The 17,782-nt window shown below is 62.2% G+C and overlaps 1 protein-coding gene across 4 annotated transcripts in view; it reads right to left on the reverse strand.

Moving 5' to 3' along the window:
- Positions 1-17,782, reverse strand: part of CHLSN (cholesin) — a 97,116-nt gene that overhangs the window by 4,093 nt on the left and 75,241 nt on the right. For 3 of the 4 annotated variants that reach the window (XM_082671103.1, XM_082671101.1, XM_082671104.1), the window contains one exon: positions 2,936-3,096. In XM_082671103.1, coding sequence (XP_082527229.1) covers positions 2,936-3,096 — 161 coding nt within the window. Of the gene's footprint in view, positions 1-2,935; positions 3,097-3,690; positions 3,843-17,782 lie in introns of those variants that run through there. The other variant, XM_082671102.1, reaches the window with a different exon arrangement.

The following is a 17,782-nucleotide window of genomic DNA, read 5'->3' on the forward strand; positions in this document are numbered from 1 at the left end:
GGCCCCTGGCCATCTCCTCAGGCTCCTCTGCTGGCCCGACTGGGAGGGCACGCTCTGTGTGGGCCGCCGCCACCAGTGGGACCGCTCCCTGCTGCCAGTAATGACGTAACTGTCTCTCGGCTCCAAACCCCCCGCTCATCCTCTGCCTGCGAAAGTGGAGATGGGTCCTTCAAGATGCTTCCTTCCCAGACGGAACGAAGTTACACAGAAGATGCTGGACACACGGGGTGGGGAGGAGGGAGCTTCCTTCCAAGCGTGGGCAAGCAGCCCTCTCTGGTGTCCACGTCCACGGGGCCCCCCGTGGTTCTGCAGTGCACCGCTTCCCCGCAAGTGTGCTGGCGCAGCTCCCGTGACCTCCCTGCTGCCCGTGAGCCCCTACGCTCCCTGGGCTCGGCCCGGCCCCTCACATCTGCTCCTCTGCAGTCTCCACAGGGCTCTCACTCTCGCTCCAGTTAAGCAGTCTTTATAATAAAGAATGCCCCCGCACTAGCCCCAGTTCAGCTACTGTGTCGTTCCACCTGCATCGCGCCCTGGCCAACTCATCTGCCCTGGAAGACCTCGCTCTTCCCAGGATCTCAAGGTCCCTCCTGAGCTGCCAGAGGGTTTGGGAGGGAAGGACCACCTCAGGCCTGGCTCCCTCACTGCTGCATTGGTGACGCAGACGAGCTGGGCATCGGCCCGAAGCACTCCCTCCTCCCTGACCCCAGGGCTCTGACCAGGGTCACCTCAACCCTGTGGTCCGCCGGGCCCCAGAAGCGGCTCGGGTGTCTGGAGCATCGGACTGGCTTCAGATGGGCTGTCCGGGCCCACGGGGAGCAAAGGGCACCCGGCTGGAGGCCTGGGGGTGGTGCGGCCCCACGGAAATCCACAACGGACAGAGGAGGCTCCCAGACACACCAGGACCATGTGAATGATGACCGAGTGACCACGGGGGCCCCCAGCCCCGCCCAAAAATACCTCCCCAGAAGGCAGGGACCCACAGATGGAGCATCTGCGTGACTTTGGTGAGCAGGGGAAGTGAGAGGTCAGAGGTCAGCAGGGAGGGAGCGCGGGCCCCGGGGGTGAGGGCCGAGCCCGACCCTCTCAAGGGGGTGCTGCACCGCCAGCAGCTCCCATGAGGACGCGGCTCTCAGCACCGTGAGGTCAGGGCCGAAGGATGTTCTTACGACCCAGAGGGGTGAGAGGCAGGTACGTGCGCTGCCTGCGGTGCAGGACCCAGATGTGACGGCTGCTCTGAAGCCACAGCACCCCACAGCTTCTGGTCCCCTGGGGAGCGCTGGGCAGGGCCGTCTGAGCTGCTGAGTGGGTCTGCTGTCCCCTCCCCAGGACCACCGTCTTCAGAGCAGTCCCCCGAGTGACAGCGGAGCCTGCAGGTGCCTCTCTTGGCTGCCTTGTACGGCCGTGCTCACCACGGAAAATATCACCTAAGCTGCAGGTGAAAGGTGCCGGGACGGGACCAGGTGTCAACGAGGGGCCTGCTGGCCATCCCCGTACCCCCCACCCCCTTAACACAGCCCAGGGTCAGGCCCAGGGTCAGGGGAGGCTGCCGGGCAGCTCCCTCCGCCGGTGCGCAGGCTGGGCCTCCCCTCCCGCTGGGCTCCACGTGGCCCCCACCGGCCAGCCAATGGTGGCCCCTGCAGTGCGAGGAAGGCACCCGGCCTTCCCTGGGCGGGGAGGGAGGCACTGAATCGAAGGCGTGTTTCCTACAGGGAGGCGGGCAGATCTTAACGGGAGCAGGCCCCCACGAGGAAGGGACAGCGCGCTCGGAGATTCCAGCAGAGCCGAAGAAGGGCTGCTCCTGGGGGCTCAGGCAGGCCCAGCACAAGGCCCGAGGCTCCCTAGGGCACCCGTCCCGGTTACGGCCTGTGCCCCCTTTGCGCCAGAGCAGGCTCCAGCTGGGGCTGGGGGAATGGCAAGCCCCAATCCATCCAGCAGGTGGGAGCCCTGCCCGGGCCCAGCTGGGCCCCAGGCTTGCGAGAGACGCAGGGTAGCGTCTAATGCTCTGCCACAACCTCACGGGCTTCAGAGACAGCCGGGGGAGCGGGAGGGGGACGGGGGCAAGGAGGAGGGGGAGGCCTGGACCCTGGGCTGCCTGTGCAGCTGACTCATCGGTGCTCAGCCCGGTCCAGAAATCAGGAAGATTCCGCTTCATACAGAGCCAGGGCAGCCGGGCAGCTCCTCCTTCTTGGAAGACAGGGCTCTGAAACGCCCCCTCCCAGACTATCGCTGGGTTCACACACATCCTCAGGCCCCCCTGCCCTTCCAGAATCCTCTGCAGGGCCCCCAGGAACTCTGTTCTTGAACCGGCTCCAAGCCACCAACCCCAACCCTTGGCTGGATCTCGAGGACTCCACGAAAGAACACAGGTTCCTGGAGGGAGATGTAGGGTGTGTGCGACCTGTGACGAGAGTGATGGTGGAGACAGCAACAATGCTGATGGCGGCAATGACGATGGGGTGGTGACGTGGATGGTGATGTCAGGGGGGGTGACGTGACGTGGTGGTGGTGACGTGAATGGTGACAGTGGTGACGTGGGTGCGGGTGGTGATGTAGGTGGGGTGACAAGGTTGACAGTGGTGGTGAGATGCCATCCTCAGCACATGGCCCATGAGTCTTTCATGGTAGCTCCAAGGCCATTATTTTGTCAGGTTGTCACAACACTATGAGGGGCAGGTGAGTGAGACTCTTCACCTGCATTTGGTTAATTTGAGGTGGAGGCTGAGGGGTAGCCTTGCCCAAGCGCCCGCAACTACTGACCTGTCACCGCTGACCCCGACGGCTGAAGCTGCGTTTCCGGGCGCCAGACGCCCAGGCGGGGAGCAGGTGGCTCCCCTGGCCCCAGACACAGCCGCGGAGGCTGCGACCACCCGCCCCCCCGGGGGCCCTGAGCCCGCAGCCCGTGTCGGTCTGCCTGCATCCCTCCGGGGTCGCGCACCTGCACAGGTAGTCCAAGGCCAGCGCGGCCCCCGAGCGCCTGGCTGCTGGGCTCTGGGCCACGGAGATGCCCGCTTCCTGCAGCCGCCTCCGGGCCTCTTTCTTCCTCTCCTTCTTCAGCTTCCTCTCCAGGACCCTCTGCTCCTCCGGGGACGCGGCTCCCTGGAAGCAAGGGCACCACCATCAGGGCTTCGGGAGCAGGTGCCACCGCGGATCCCTGGACCCCGTGGCCCACGCTGGGCCGCTCGTCCCGGGATCCCGGGGGAAGTCCTGCAGGGTGGGGCAGGTGCTGCACGCACCCGCCGAGGACCCCCCCCCCCAGGCTCCAAGGGCGGCAGGAGGTGCCTGGGAGAGTCTCTCTGGGGCTGAGCAGGAAGGAGGCGCTGGGACCTGTGATGCGATCCCCTACCCCACAAACCAAACAAGAGCAGAGTCCAAGGTCTCCTGATCACCCCGGAGGCCAGACCCAGCGAGTTCACTGTGATGCAGGCCGGAAGCCCTGGGGACCCGGCCACGGCTCCAGCACTTCCAGGGAGGCCTCTGGCACTGGCCCCGCACACCCAGCGTCCACAGCCCCCATCCCGGAGAGCAAGGCCCAGCGGGGACCCTCTCATGCCCCGGCAGGCAGGCCGTCACAAATGCCAATCCCTGACCACCTTTGTGTTCCCACTCCACTCCCGCTCCTTCCGGAATCTTCTCAAACAAAAGAGCTGCTTTCCCCAGCTCCTCCTCCTCTGTAAACCATCTGGGATTTACCTGCCGTGGAGCTTCAGGGCTGCACCGGGTGACTCCTGGCAGCCCTGACACGGGACGCACAGCCCACCTGCCCAGGAGGCGCCTCCGTATGGGGCTCAGGGCTCCTCTCCCGGGGAGGAGTGGCGACCCGCCACCTCGCATGGATGCTCCACGCAGACCCGACCCACACTGCACTGCAGCCGGGCGGGGGGAGGGGGAGGGGAGGGGAGGGGGAGGGGGAGGGGGAGGGGAGAGGGAGGGGAGGGGAGAGGGAGGGGAGGGGAGAGGGAGGGGAGGGGAGAGGGAGGGGAGGGGGAGAGGGAGGGGGAGGGGAGAGGGAGGGGGAGGGGAGAGGGAGGGGAGAGGGAGGGGAGAGGGAGGGGAGGGGAGGGGGAGGGGAGGGGAGAGGGAGGGGAGGGGACAGGGAGGGGAGGGGAGGGGAGAGGGAGGGGAGGGGAGGGGAGAGGGAGGGGAGGGGGAGAGGCAGGGGGGCAGTGAGGGGGAGAGGGAGCAGGGAGAGGCAGGGGGACTGGGAGGGGGAGGGAAGGGCCAGTGAGGAGAGGGAGAGGGAGGGGGGAGAAGCAGGGAGACAGTGAGGGGGAGAGGGAGGGGGAGAGGCAGGAGGCTGGAACACCCTGGAGGACAGGGCAGCAGGGGCTCTGACCACACAGCTGCCCGAAGGGTGTGTGTTTGCTTTAAAAATCACAACCATGCCTGAAACACCAACGCCAGTATCAGCCAGACTTCCGCTGACAGGGAATAAAATCAGATTTTTAAAACAAGGTATTCTTCACTGGAGTAACACTGGCTCATAACGTTATGTAAATTTCTACTTCTGCGGAGGCAACAGTGTGCTCACAACCAAACCTTTAGTTTCCATCTGTCACCCTGGGGTTGAGCCTCTAACTTGCCCCGCCCTCCCCCGTCCCTCCCCTCTGGTAGCCGCCACACTGATCTCTGCATCTTTGGTTTGCCTCCTTGTGTTTTAGATTCCACGTGAGTGAAATCACACTGTCTGACTTATTCCAGCACTACTACACCCTCCAGGCCCTTCCACGTTGTCACAAATTCGAAGTGGGGTGCACTGGGGTCTAGGAGACACACCCGCTGGCTCACAGAGAAGCTGGCACTAAAAGCAGCAGGCCAGCCCTGCCCCTCTGAGCCACACAGGGGGGCACTGCACCGGCCAAGAGGCCCTAAGTCCCAGGGAAGGGTCAGGGCTGGGGACTGGCCAACACTGACTCCCGAGGGAGGCCAGCAGGTTGGGCAGGTCTGGGAAGGGAATGGAAGGGTCAGAGGCATCTGCCCCCAGGGTGGATGCAACTCCCCCCATGGCTCCCACTGTCACTAGGACACGGTGGTGTCCTCCAAATCCAGGTCCAGGCCCCTGCTGCCCAAGCCCCTCTGACCCTATGGGGTGCTGGCTGCTTCCCCGAGGCTAAGCCTGGTCACACAAGAGACGGGAGCCAGGTCCCACTCCCTGAGGGCTCTTGGGGTACTCTGCAGGCCCAGTGATGGCCCGAGGTGCCACTGTCCCCACGGAAGGGCACAGGAGGGAGGCTGGAGGGGGACATGGCCAGGGCTCTAGTGTGGGCCTGGGAGGGAGGGGACGTGGACCCCGGCAGTCCCATGGAGGGGGGCACCTGAAGGGTCCAACTGCCTCTCCTGGGGCTGCTGGCACGTCCAGCGTTAAGGATCTAGGTCTTGTGTTAGGCACGGACTCTGGCAACTACGAAAAGAGCTTCTTTCAGTCACTCTCGCTTTGGCCGGTGGTGCCCCTGACGTGGCAGTGGGGGGAGCCCACACTCCGTGGCCCCCGAGAGGAGCTGTTCAGAGCCATGAGGCCCAGGGGCCAGGCAAGACACAGGGGCGCAGCAGCCAGGGGAGCTGGGGGCCCGGGGCAAACGTTGAGCTAACTGGACTCTCAAGAAAAGCTAGAAACACATGTTTACAGGTGAATCTCCTAAACTTTAAATGCTGGCTATTCCAAGTAAACAACGTAGGCTACCGGGCCAAACCCTGGTGTGGACCACGTGAGGAAGCCAGCACCTCTGAGCCCCTGGGCTCTGCACACCTGCCCAAGCCCCAGGGACGGTCCCCCTGTGGGACCTGTGTCCTTTTCCTAAACCCACTCAGGCCTGGGGGCCCCCGCCCCTCCCGCTGGTACTGCTGGCGGGGGGACAGCCCACGAAAACACCAAGACCATCTGGAAGGAACGCAGGAGTCCACAACCGCAGCCTGTGAGGGCCCTTCTGGGGACCAAGTTTCAGGGAAAGGAGAAGCCTCACCCCCAGAAAGCCCTGCGGACCACAGCCACCCCGGGACTCCCCACAGGCCAGGCCCACTCCTGGGGAAGGCCTGGGGGCAGCAGGGTCAGTGCTGTTAACACGACTGCTCTCTGGAACACAGACCCCATCTCCCCAACTTAGCACAACCATGGGGAACTGACCGCTGGGGTCTCCTCGGAAGCACCACACCGCGCTGCTGCTCCAGACAAAACACAGGCCCCCCCACGAAGTGAGGTGAAAGCTTAAGCCTCAGCACATAGTCCCGTCTCCAATTAGAGCTCTTCAGGCTATGTTTCAAAGGGCACAAAAACAAGTCAGCCCGTGTGGAAGGCCTCTGGCAGATGTGCACCCAAGCTGGTGAGCCACGGCCACCCTGGAGGGCCCCGAGGGACCCTGGAGGGCCCCGAGGGACCCTGGAGGACCGCGGTGGAGCCTGGAGGGCCCTGGAGTCCAGGCACAAATTGCATCCACGCGTGAATGTCTGCACGCACCGTATTAAGTAACGCAGCACACGGGTGATCAAAGGTGCATTTAGCACTTAAATCCTCACCGGCCTAAAACACAACTACATGAAGGAAGCATCCAGCCCCGTGACTCTGGGCAAGAGACACAGAGCAGAAACGGCATGACCTCGATCTGGAAGGTTTCCACAGGCTCACTTCAGGCAGAGAGCCCTCTGCTTTGAAGAAGGACAGGCTCGGGTCCTTCAGGCCAGGAGGCCCATCAGCCCTCGTCCACAAGCAGGGCGCCTGGACCCCTGGCGGGCCTCGTGCTCTGGCCACCGGCCCTGCCCTGCCCCCGAGACAGGCAGTGTCGCCGGTCACACCCCAGCCAGAACCAGAAAGTGAAAACCCACAACCCTGCCCCTATAGGAGGACCCCGGGGAGCCCAGGGGGTCCTGCAACTTCAAGGCACTGGAAGCACCAGCAGAATGTGCAGGGGGAACCCCTCTCCCTCCGTGATCCCTCGAAGCGAGGCTGGCACCGACCACTGGCGCCACAGACTGGACTTCAGTCTCCAGTTCCTTCGTTGAGGACTGGCCAGGAATGCAGATGAAAACGGGACACTCTGGAAGGACGGTCACCGTGGGACCGCTGCCACCACGGGAGGACCCCTTGCCTCGCACCTCCCTAGCCACTTCCGTGATGGGGACAGGCCTGCCCTGCCCCTGCCGGTGACACTACGGGGGTGGGGGGCTGAGGCCAAGATTCAGGGAGTAGCACCACAGCCTCGGTCCCTGGCCTGTGGGCGCGGGGCCATCAGGAGACACTGACAGGGCAGGCGTCCTGCAACGCTCCATCGACCGGGCACAAGTGGCCCCCCGTCCCCACTGCCTTGTGAGGGTGTCCCAGGTTACAAACGGGCCTCTCTTCCAGCCACCTTTTTCCTTCCCTCCAGTCTCAGGGAGCAAAGTCTTCCTCTATGAACCAAGGCTGACCCAGGAGGGTGGGGCAGGCCCGGCACAGGCCCGGGAGGGCACAGAGGAGCCCGTCTACTAGATGGGTCGGTTCTCCTTCTCTGGGGTCCTCCTGCACCCCGACCACGTGTCAGGCTTTCTCGAGTTGTGTGTGCATTTGGAGGCGGGCGGCCCTGGGGACCCTTCTGTCCCACTGTGGTTCCCCCCAGGGCCTTTCAGGCCCCACTCTGGGAGGGGCGCCTAGACCACCACGACCTCCCCGACCTCCCGCGTGGGCTCCCACTGGCCTGGCTCGGACCCTCTAATCAGCTCCTGCCCAGGGTTCTGAACTGGATTCTCCCGGAGGCCCCAACACACAGGAAGGGGTGGGGGTCTGGCTCTCCACACTGGGGGTCACGGGTCTGTGGGGGAGCCAAGGAAGGAAAGGTCAGCTGGGGTGGCCTGAGACGGGCCATGTTTGGGGGGCCCCTGCTGCCTCGTGCTCACAGGTTACACTACACAGCTGCGGGGGACAGTGTAGCCCGGGAGGGGGTCTCCTGCCTGCAGACCCTCTGGTCCCCCACCAGCTCAGGAGGAGAAGCGCGGGGAGCCAAGCAGTTCTGAGCCCCGTGCTGCCGGGGCTCCGTGCAGGGGCCGTTCTCTCCGCCTCCGAGCTCAGGCCCAGAGCCAGGTCCTGCTCAGCTGGGAGGCGGCGGGGGGGGAGGGTACGACTGACAACGGGATCTCTGATCCTGATGCCAGCAGAGCTGGGGGAGCCCCAGGGGCGTGGGCTCAGAGGGGCCAACACGGTGGGGAGAAGGCAGTGCCCGTCACCCACGTGTTCCTCAGAAGCCTCCTACTTCAAAGAGCATCAGACTCAGCGTCGGGGCCCAGCTTCCCTTCTATCACCCGGCAAGTACCACTGGGCAGTGGTGGCCGCGGACGTGCTTGAGGAGGAGGCTGCACTTGGCTGGAGCCAGCAGTGCAGGGACCACCCCCCGGTGGGACTTCCCGGCCGGGGTCGGGGGGGGCTGCTCCTTGCTGACCACTGACACACGGGGACAGGGTCATCGGCCAGCCTGCTGACAGCAGAGGCCGGGGTGGGGCCCCTAACCCACCCACTCCGTCCAGGCGAAACCCGTCAACCGCAGAATTAGGGGACTAGAAAGGTGTGCGTTAAAAATCCTTGCCAATGAAACATAAGCCTGAACCAGGGACGAGCTGTAAGGCGTGACCTGACCCCAGTGCGAGGGCTGGGTTTAGGGGTCAAAGTGACCCTGAGGTGGCGGGGGCAGGGGCCCGGGCAGCACAAGCAGTCCAGCCACTCGGCTCAGCTGTCTGTCCACAGGCCAGACAGCGTCCCCAAGGGCACGGCGACTCTCCAGAGGTGGTCAGAGCGCAGGTCCCCGCCAGGCGCCCCCCCCAGAGTGACCCTTAACCACAGGTCTCCGTCCAAACACCGCTGAGGCCAGAAGCACCGGCTCCTCTCCCGGAAGTCCCATGGAGCCGGCTGAACCTTGAAGCGACGGGAGCTCAGGGGTGGAAGGGAGGGCACCTAAGAGGAAACTGGTCCCAGACTTGGCGCCTCCCCAGGCCACACAGCCCCCTCTTCCTTCCGCTTCTGAAGCCAGGCATCCGCGGGCAGGACGCCCAGTCCCCGCCTGCAGCTCCTTTGAGACACTGCTTCAGCTTGAAAACTGAACCTTAATCAGGAGCATTACTGCAATTATTAAAAGTCAAAAGGGAAACTCATGGTAGCCAATCAATTCCTTTTTCCTTTCCTGAAAACGATGAAGAACAAAAGAGAGAGTGTTTCCTATAATATTTAAGTAAAACTTTGTGTTTTGAAATAACTAGACGCAACTTGAAGGACAACACAGACGCCATGAGCCTTCCCCCCCACAGCTTCCCTGCAGAACAAGAGCAGAAACACACAGGAGACACTAAGATTTCAGTTACAAATTGTTAGATTCTTTAAACGCTCATTCCCCCAACCTGTGAGCGATGCTGAGTTTCCTCTGCTAATTCAGAAATAGAAACAGTGATACGTACCCTCCTCATTTTATTTGCAGTACTCTGATTAAAACTAGACCAATTCCAGGGAGTTCCCTGGTGGCCTAGCGGTTAGGATTCCGGGCTTTCATTGCTGCGGCCCGGGTTCAATCCCCGGTCAGGGGACTGAGATCCCACAAGCCTCGCAGCTCCGCCAAAAAAAACCAACCCAATTCCAAACAACTTCAGAAAGCATGCACACAACGCAGGACGCTGCTCTGATCAACCCAGCGAGCGGCTGGGCTGGGCAAGCAGGGACGCTGCGAGCGCTGTGGGCCGTGGGTGACGGGCCCAGTGCCCTGCAGAGCTGCCGCTGCTGCTGCCGGTGCCGGTGCTGAGGCAGACACGGGCTCTGGCCTCAAGGAGCGCACGGCCGGAGGTAAGTGAGCTCCTGGAGGACAGGGACAGCGGCTGCCCCGGGCTGAGCGGCCGTTCAGAGCAGGGCACAGCTCCTCCATCCAGATGCTGCAGACACCAGACGTTTCCAAGTGCCTGAACCAGGATACACAAGCACAGGGGCCCACGCTGAAGCAGACACCAGATCACAAAACGCAGCCTCCGCGCTTCATTACCGCCCCCAGGGCAGATCCACGTGAGGTGACGCTGTGAGAGGTCCCCGTACAGTACTTGAGAGCCTGGCCCCGCCCCCGCCCGCCAGGGCCACCGTGGTCTGCTGTCAACACGCACAGCACAAGGAAACGCTCAACCCCAGTGGGTCCCAGAATCAGTGAGATGGAGCCCCCAAGAATCCTGCCCAGCGCCGCCCCGCCTGCAGCCCTGGGCTCTACCACCACACAGCACCTGGGAGGAAGGGCGTCCTTTCCCTGGCCCACGTCTCTCCCCTTCCCAGCCCATCACCCCCTGGTCCCCTTCCACGTGGGTCTTGGACATTATGACGAAACCGTCAGACGCTCTTGGCCAGAAACACACGCGGACCCCGCTGGAGCCCAGCTCCTGGGTTACAGAGGAAGAGGTGAGGGTTTCGAGGGGTGGGGGGGTCGCCACGGCCACGGCCCAGGCGGGGGGCTGTGCCACCGAGGGACGGTGGCCCTTGCGGACAGGCCAGGGCTCTGGGAAAGGTCTTCCACATCAACCGTTTCAAAGCCTGTGGCCTTGGCTGCCGGCAGGACCTGCTCCCCACCTGGGCTGGAGACACTGGCCCTTGTCAGAGACCAGCTTCAGAACAAAAAACTCTGAGCACGGCTGCACGCTCAGCGGGCCGGGGGCATCGGTGACCAGAAGACTTAACTTCTATTCTGCTTCTCTCGTAACCCAAGGATTCAAACGAACGTGTGTTACGTACCACCGTGCACTTGAAAAGCCAAAAGACACACGAAACACAGATTGGGGTGCCAAAGCCAGGGAGAAGATGACCACCCAGCGCTTCAGCCTGGATGACGGCAGGACTCCTGGCTCTCCCGAGGCCGTGCTGTGATGACCAGCCTATAAAACCCTCTCAAGGTCCCCCAGAACCTCAGCCTGGATGACGGCAGGACTCCTGGCTCTCCCGAGGCCGTGCTGTGATCAACTTCTCATCTCCTCTGGACGGGGGTCACGGCCAGCAAGGACAGCCTCTCTGCAAGGCCCACACCTGAAAGAGGAGGGGGGGCGGGCAGGACCCCCTCTGGCCTGTAGACAGCAGGAGGCCTGGTTTAACTGCCCTGCGACAGGAACCGTGTTTACAGAGATCAAATTCGTTTCTGGAAGCAGAAAGTCCTGAGATATTTACTCATTTTACCTTTTCACAGGCTGTCCATCCGTTCCTGCCCTTGGATGGACAATGGAGCAAAGCCAGGCTACAGCTTCGGGGGAGAGCCAGGATGGGGCAGATCCCTCGGCTCCCTTCAGAGGCTGCGGTCTAGGGAGGAGCCGGGGGGAGAGGCCGCAGGGACACGTGGTCAAAGGAGAGCCAAAGCCAGTAGGTGCACGGGCAGGTCAGCACCAGCACGCGAGGCCCAGGGCCTGGACGCGGGAACCTGGTGCACCCAGCACCTCCCCCACCAAGCACCGTGTCCCACAAGCCCGGGCCTGGGGCCTCGGGGGACACAGGCTGAGCTGTGGCCGAGCTGCCGCAGGCCTGTGGGGGAAGGGTGAGGAGCACCCGGCTCAGGTGTAACATGGGCCCCACAGGCTGGGGGCGGGGTGGTCACGTGCTGCTGAGGTGCGGCACGGGGACCTCAGGGCCACTGGGGTCTTAGCTGAGACCGCAGACCCCACGGCAGAGGGGGCAGGAGAACAGAGAAGATGCAGCACGTTCCATCAGGGAGAGCTCCAGCCCAGCAGGAACGAAGCGGGTAGGAGGGCCACACGACCTACCCCTCCCCTGGCAGCACTTCCGTTTCCAGAGCAGCTACCCTGCTTCCCCATGAGCCCCGGGGCGGGGGTGGGCTGAGGAGGCCCACCGAGTCTTCTTACCAGGCATTTATGGGGGGTGGCTTTCGTCGGCTGACTTTTAGCAGGAACCTGGCTCCTACACACCCAGCCTTTAAGGCCTCCTGAGGACAGGAAGGGACTGTCACCCACCCCCACTGCCCACTGGAGACCTTCATTCACAGCCCCAAGGTCTCCCACCAGCAGGCCCAGGACAGTGGCCCAGGGCCAGGACCCCACACCCCCTCCTAGCTGCAGACGGCACAGGCCTTCGTGGCCCCCAGATCCCAAGGGCCACCTGCTCTCACTGCTTCCCAGAATCTCGGCTAAGCTTTTGGGTTGATCTCGCCCATATGCAGGGAGCAAACAGGCCCTGGCTGGTTGGCCTCTGCAGGAGCTCTGATGTCCACGCGCAGCAGGACCAGCCCATGGGCCCTCCTTGGTTCTAGGCAGGAGGATGATGTACAACCCTCCCCATCGCTTTCGCTGCTGAGAGGCCAACACAGGCTTGGGGCCCAGCTGCGCTCTGCACGGTCAACAGCCTAATGTGGACTGTCCCGTTATCGGAAGGCAAAGATCACACAGGGTCTGCTTCGTGTATTCAGAGAAGCTGCCCCCGGCTCTGCAGGCCCCGGCCACGCCCACCTCCTCCCTGCAAGAAGCTGCTTTCCTTCCATCTTTGGAAACGTGTGACCGACCAGGAGTTCAGGCTGCATTTTGTGTGTAACCTGGAAATGCAGTTCCGGGAGATGGACAGCCAGCGTGGGCAGAGCTGAGCGGAACATCAAGCGAATGAGCTGCGAGTCTAGACATAACATTTAACACACAGAGAGCGTAACTTCTAGCAACTTCTGAAAGACTAGCAGACAGTCGTTCCTAATCTGACAGTACTGATCTTGCCATTTTAATGAAAAGCATACCACAAGACCACAAAGACCTCTCTCTCCCCCACACTCGAGGTGGGCCTGGGGCGCCAGGCTTCCCACAGCGTCCGACGCTGCTTCCCTCAAAGCAAAAACAATCCCACTTTTGCTCAAGATTTTCAATTACGTTTTCACCCCGTGTCAACCCAGCAGACTCTGGACTGTCTTCCCCAGCGGCTTCTGCGCCTTGCGTCCTTGGGAGAGAAAACTGCACGGCCGGGCACAGAGTGGATATACCCGTTTGGGGCCGCGTCCTAACCCACCTCCACCGCGGGCCTTACAGGGGCCCAGGTGCCCTCCAGCCCCACAGGCACCAGGCTGCAGGCTCTTCAGGCAACAAAACAAAACAAAACATGTTAGTGGCTCCAAAAGAAGGAAACAGGAACATCCAAAGGCTTCGTTAAACGTGCATGTAACACCTCACGATGTCAGCTCCATCCGCTGTGCTCCATCCGCTGTTAAGTGTAACTTCCAAAGTCATTTCATCACACTAGGAAAATACCCCCCACACTTTGTAAGAATTCCTGAGTGTAACAATGAATTAAAAAACTAAACACTCACATTGCCAAGCAAAGAGCTACGCATACCCAGGTAACTTCACAAGCAAAATGGTAGATGCCCTGGTGGGTTCCGCCCCCAAGCCCTGACACTCAATGCGCTCCGTGGCGGTGGACCTCGCAGGGCTACGGCCTCCGGCTATAAAGGCCCCGAAGGCGGGTCGCCAACGGTGATGACAGCCCAGCCTGGGGGAGGGGGCACCGACGTGGTCCAGACCACTCCCCGTTCTTACAGAGAGAAGGTGGGGCCGGCAGAGCCCAGGGGACTGGCGTGGGTCCCGGGATGGAAGCAGCCGCCCACGGTCGGCGGGCACCCAAGGCCTCGACCGGGGAGAGGGAGGCGCGTCGAGTCGCGTCTCAGAGCCCCGGCCCCACGCAGCCTGTCCGCGGTTCAGGACCCCGGGCCCGGAAGGCGGGGCGCTCCGGACCCTCTCGTCTGGAAGCGGGACTAGGCGGGCCGGGCCCCTCCTCCTCCCCGCCCCCACCCCGGTTTCGGCTCTCCAGGGCGCCGCCGAGACCCCGCCCCGCCCTGCAGCACGGACCCCCGCGCCCCCCAGCCCCCACGGCCCGCTCCCGGCCCGGCGCACTGACCTCCGCGTCCCAGGCCGCCAGGTGTGCCCGGGAGCGCGGCACCTCCCGGCCGCCGCAGCCCCCGCAGCCCCCGCGCACTGCGCATGTCAGGCCGGCTAGGCTCGGCTGGAACCAGATCCAGCCGGCTGGGCGGTGACGCAAGCACGCGGCTGGGCGTGTGGGCGGGACTCCTGGCGGGGCGGGGTCAGGAGGTGGGCGGGGTCGGCCCTGCACGGGGGTTGGGGGGCGAGGACCACCCCTCCCCTCCAGGCCGAGTGGGCGGCGGCTGCTGCGCGGCCCCGGGCGGGGGAGGGGGAGGGGAGGAGGAGGAGGGCCCTCCGGGCCAGGGGAAGGCCCAGCCCAGGGCTCCGGGCACTTCCCGGCCCACAGCTCGGCCGCCGAGTGGCAGACGCTGAGCCCCCGCCCAGGGGTCTGCCTGTGGCTCTCCTCACGGCGCGGTGGCCCCGGCTCCCTGGCAGGTCCCCACAGGGGAGGCAGGAAAACCACGCGGTGCAGTTAACACGGACGCGTCTGCCGACCACAGGCTCGGTCCCCACCCCCCATCTCCACCCCCTGCAGCCGGGTAACCTGGCCTGCTGTCTCCTCCCAGGGCGTCTGCGCATGCGCTTCCCCTGACTGGAGCGCTCACTTCCAGCGCCTGTCAACCCTCAGCTTCGGGGAAGCCTTCTCTGCCTCACCCGCTGAACCCGCTGTGTAGAGCCCCTAGAGCTCCACCCCCCCCAAACTGAGCTCCACAAGCGTAAGGCCGGGTCTGCCCACCGCAGACCCACCCAGCAAAAAGCAGGTGCTCAATAAAGGCTCACGGAGTAAATGAATGAAGGTGTCCTTCTCCTAAGACAATACTGCAAATCAATTTTTATAGTCCGAGGAAAACCACGCTCCCGCGGCCGGAGCCTGCTGAACCCGCCCAAGGCCTGCAGCAGGCTCTGGAGGCGGGGCTGGTTTCGGGGGGCTGCTCCGGCACCCTGGCGTGAGGACACGCTGTCCCCTGGGTGCTGAGGCCGTGCGCTGGCTGGCGGATGTGGGTGTCCCAGCTTCCCAGCCCGATGAGGACCTCCCAAGGTCCCAGAGTCATAGAGGATCTGCGTGCTGATTTCCCAGTGCATTTCCTGTGTCAGCCCTGCAACCCAAGAACCCCCAATCTGGTTTCTTCACGGTACTATTCTGGTGACTCTAATGGGCCACCGTGGGAGGCTGGACAAAGGAGAGAGCCGGAGGGGAAGAGCTGGCCTGGGGCAGGGCGAGGGGCGGACACCGCACACAGGGACACGCAGCGCAGAGGGAGCTTCGTGCCCGCTCGTCTCACACTCCCAGCTGCCCTGTTACCTACGCTGTGCAGACGACGTAAAGGGTGTGAAACGGGCCGGGTCTGCCGCTCCCGACCCAGCTCCTTCCCAGGCCCTTCTCTGCCCAGGGACCTGCCTGCAGGACACACTCTGTCCCCGCAAGCCCTCACACAGAGGCAGGTGGGGCTCACCCCCAGAAGGTGCTGCTGGGCTGTGCTACCCCCTGGTTGTCTGTTTCTGGCCTGTGTCAGACAGCAGCAGGCACAGGGCCACTCCGTGCACCCTGGGGCTACGTGTAGGGACCCCAAGAGAAAGGGCGCTTGGTCCAGCCCCGAGGGCCTTCGTGGCCAGAGTCCAGCTGGTGGAGCGGGACAGTGTGGCTGAGAGGCCTGCCTGCCGTGTGGCCCCGGCAGCAGCACACTGGGTCTACCTCTGAGGGGCCACCGAGGCCCTAGAACCCCATGCAACTTGGCCCAGCAGCTCCCGGCCAGGAAGCATGGGTACATAACAGACCTGGCTGCATTCCACATACGTTCGTTAAGCAACACCTTCACATGAGATGTTCTTCTAAGTGCTAAGCTTACTGTGGGGAACGCCTGCTACCACAAACCATGTTCCAGTGCCCCCACAACTCCTATATCATAATGCTACCGCCCACCCCGCGATGGCACTAGGAGGTGGGGCCTTTGGGAGGTAAGTAGATCCCGAGGATGGGGGCCTCGTGAAGGGGATCAGTACCTTCATAAGGGAGGGCACTGGCTGTCACTAAGAGAGCTAGCTCCTCACCCCTCCACCACGTGAGGACACAGCAAGGAGATCAGGGAAGAGAACCCACCGGACACCAAAACGGCCAGTGCCTTGGTCTTGGGCTTCCAGCCTCCAGAACCGTGAGAAAGGCATCGGTTTCTTATAAGCCACCCAGCCCACGGCATTTTGTGATAGCAGCCTGAACTAAGACCCCCCTGCCATAGTTAGACTGCCCTGAAAGGCTATAATACTAAGGAGGAAATAGGGACAACAGACAGAGAGTCGGTTGACTTACATTTTGTCATTTTAAATGGCTGGAGGAGGACGGAGGTCAAGGAGACAGCGTCAGGACAGTGACACCTGAGACCCAGAGGTGAGGGCACGGCCGTGGATATTTGGGAGAGAGGTGGTCCAGGCAAAGGGAGCAGGCAGCCACATCCCGGGGAGGGGGCACAGAGGCCCACGTGAAGCAGAGGAGAAGCCAGGATGGCTGGAGGTGTGGGGGGCAGAGTGGAACACCTCTGCTGAGCTGGTGTTCCAGAAGCATGAAGTTGCCACCAAAGCCTCCCCCAAGGCAGGAAGAACAAGCTCTCGAAACCAGCACCCCAAGATCACGGGGATCATTCGGAGTCATTCAGCAAAGAACAAATATGTCCCACGCAGACATCATTAGCCGGAGCGTCCGGCCCATCAGCAAGCACAGTGTTCCCGGGCTTGGCACCTCCCGAGAACCAACCACTGGTGAAATCACAGGAAATGCTGCAGGGGGTTTGGAACACCCGCCTGGATGCCCGCATCTGCTCGCAGCCCCCAGAGCTCCCGCACACACCCCTTCCCTCACACGTGGCCCCGCCAGCGGGTCAGGCCCTGCTTGGAAGCATTTGGCGGGTGGAAATCGTGAGTGCGCGTGTGAGTATGGGGGGAGCCCCCGCCCCAGGGGAGCAGGGTCCGCCGTCGGCCACAACAAGAGGAAGCAAAGTGCTGCTCAAGGTCTTGGTGCAGCCGGCCCGCCAGCCCCTCCAGGGACGGCCATCGCAGGGCCTGGCTGTCACTAAAGCTATCGCAGGCCTGACTCCAGAACCTTGTGTCCAAGCCCAGATGGTTTCGCTGGAATTCTATCAAACACTTAAAGAGGAATTAACACCAATTTTATATAAGCTCTTCCAGAAAACGGAAGCAAAGGAACCATTTCCCAGTTTGCTCTGGGAGGCCAGTGTTACCTTGCCACCAAAGCCAGACAAAAATAGTACCAAAGGAAAAAGAATGAAAGAGAAAGTAAAATATAGACCAAAATCTCTCATAGATGTAAATGCAAAAATCCTACTCAGCAACACATTAAAAAAATTATACACCATGACCAAGCAGAGTTTATTCCACAGACGCAAGGCTGGGTCAGTTTTCAAGAGTCAATCTAATAAACCCATCATATCAACGGGCTGAAGAATAAATATCACATGATCATATTAACTGATGCAGAAAAAGCATGTGACAAAACTCAAAACTCATTTATGATATACATTCTCAGAAAACTAATAACAGAGGAGAGCTTCCTCAACTTGGTGTGTAACATGTAAAACTGCCCCTGCCCCCACCAGCTTGGGAACAAGGTGAGGAGACCCACCCTCACCACCGCTATTCAACACAGCACTACCTGTTCCAGCCAGGGCAAGAAGGCAAAAAGTGCAAGCGAAGGCACTCGGATTGGAAAGGAAGAAATAAACTGTCTATATTTACAGATGGCATGACGGTCAACATAGAAGAGCCCAAGGAATCAACACACTTTTCCGCTGTGTACGTCTTATTACTGCAGCACGGTTTGTTGAAAAGACTCTCCACTGAATTACTTTTACACCTCTGCTGAAAATCAAGGTGCGGACGTGGGACAGCTTCTGGGGTCTCTATT

The sequence above is a fragment of the Grampus griseus genome, assembly GCF_964374135.1.
Source record: "Grampus griseus genome assembly, chromosome: 14".
NCBI classification, from domain to species: Eukaryota; Metazoa; Chordata; class Mammalia; order Artiodactyla; family Delphinidae; genus Grampus; species Grampus griseus.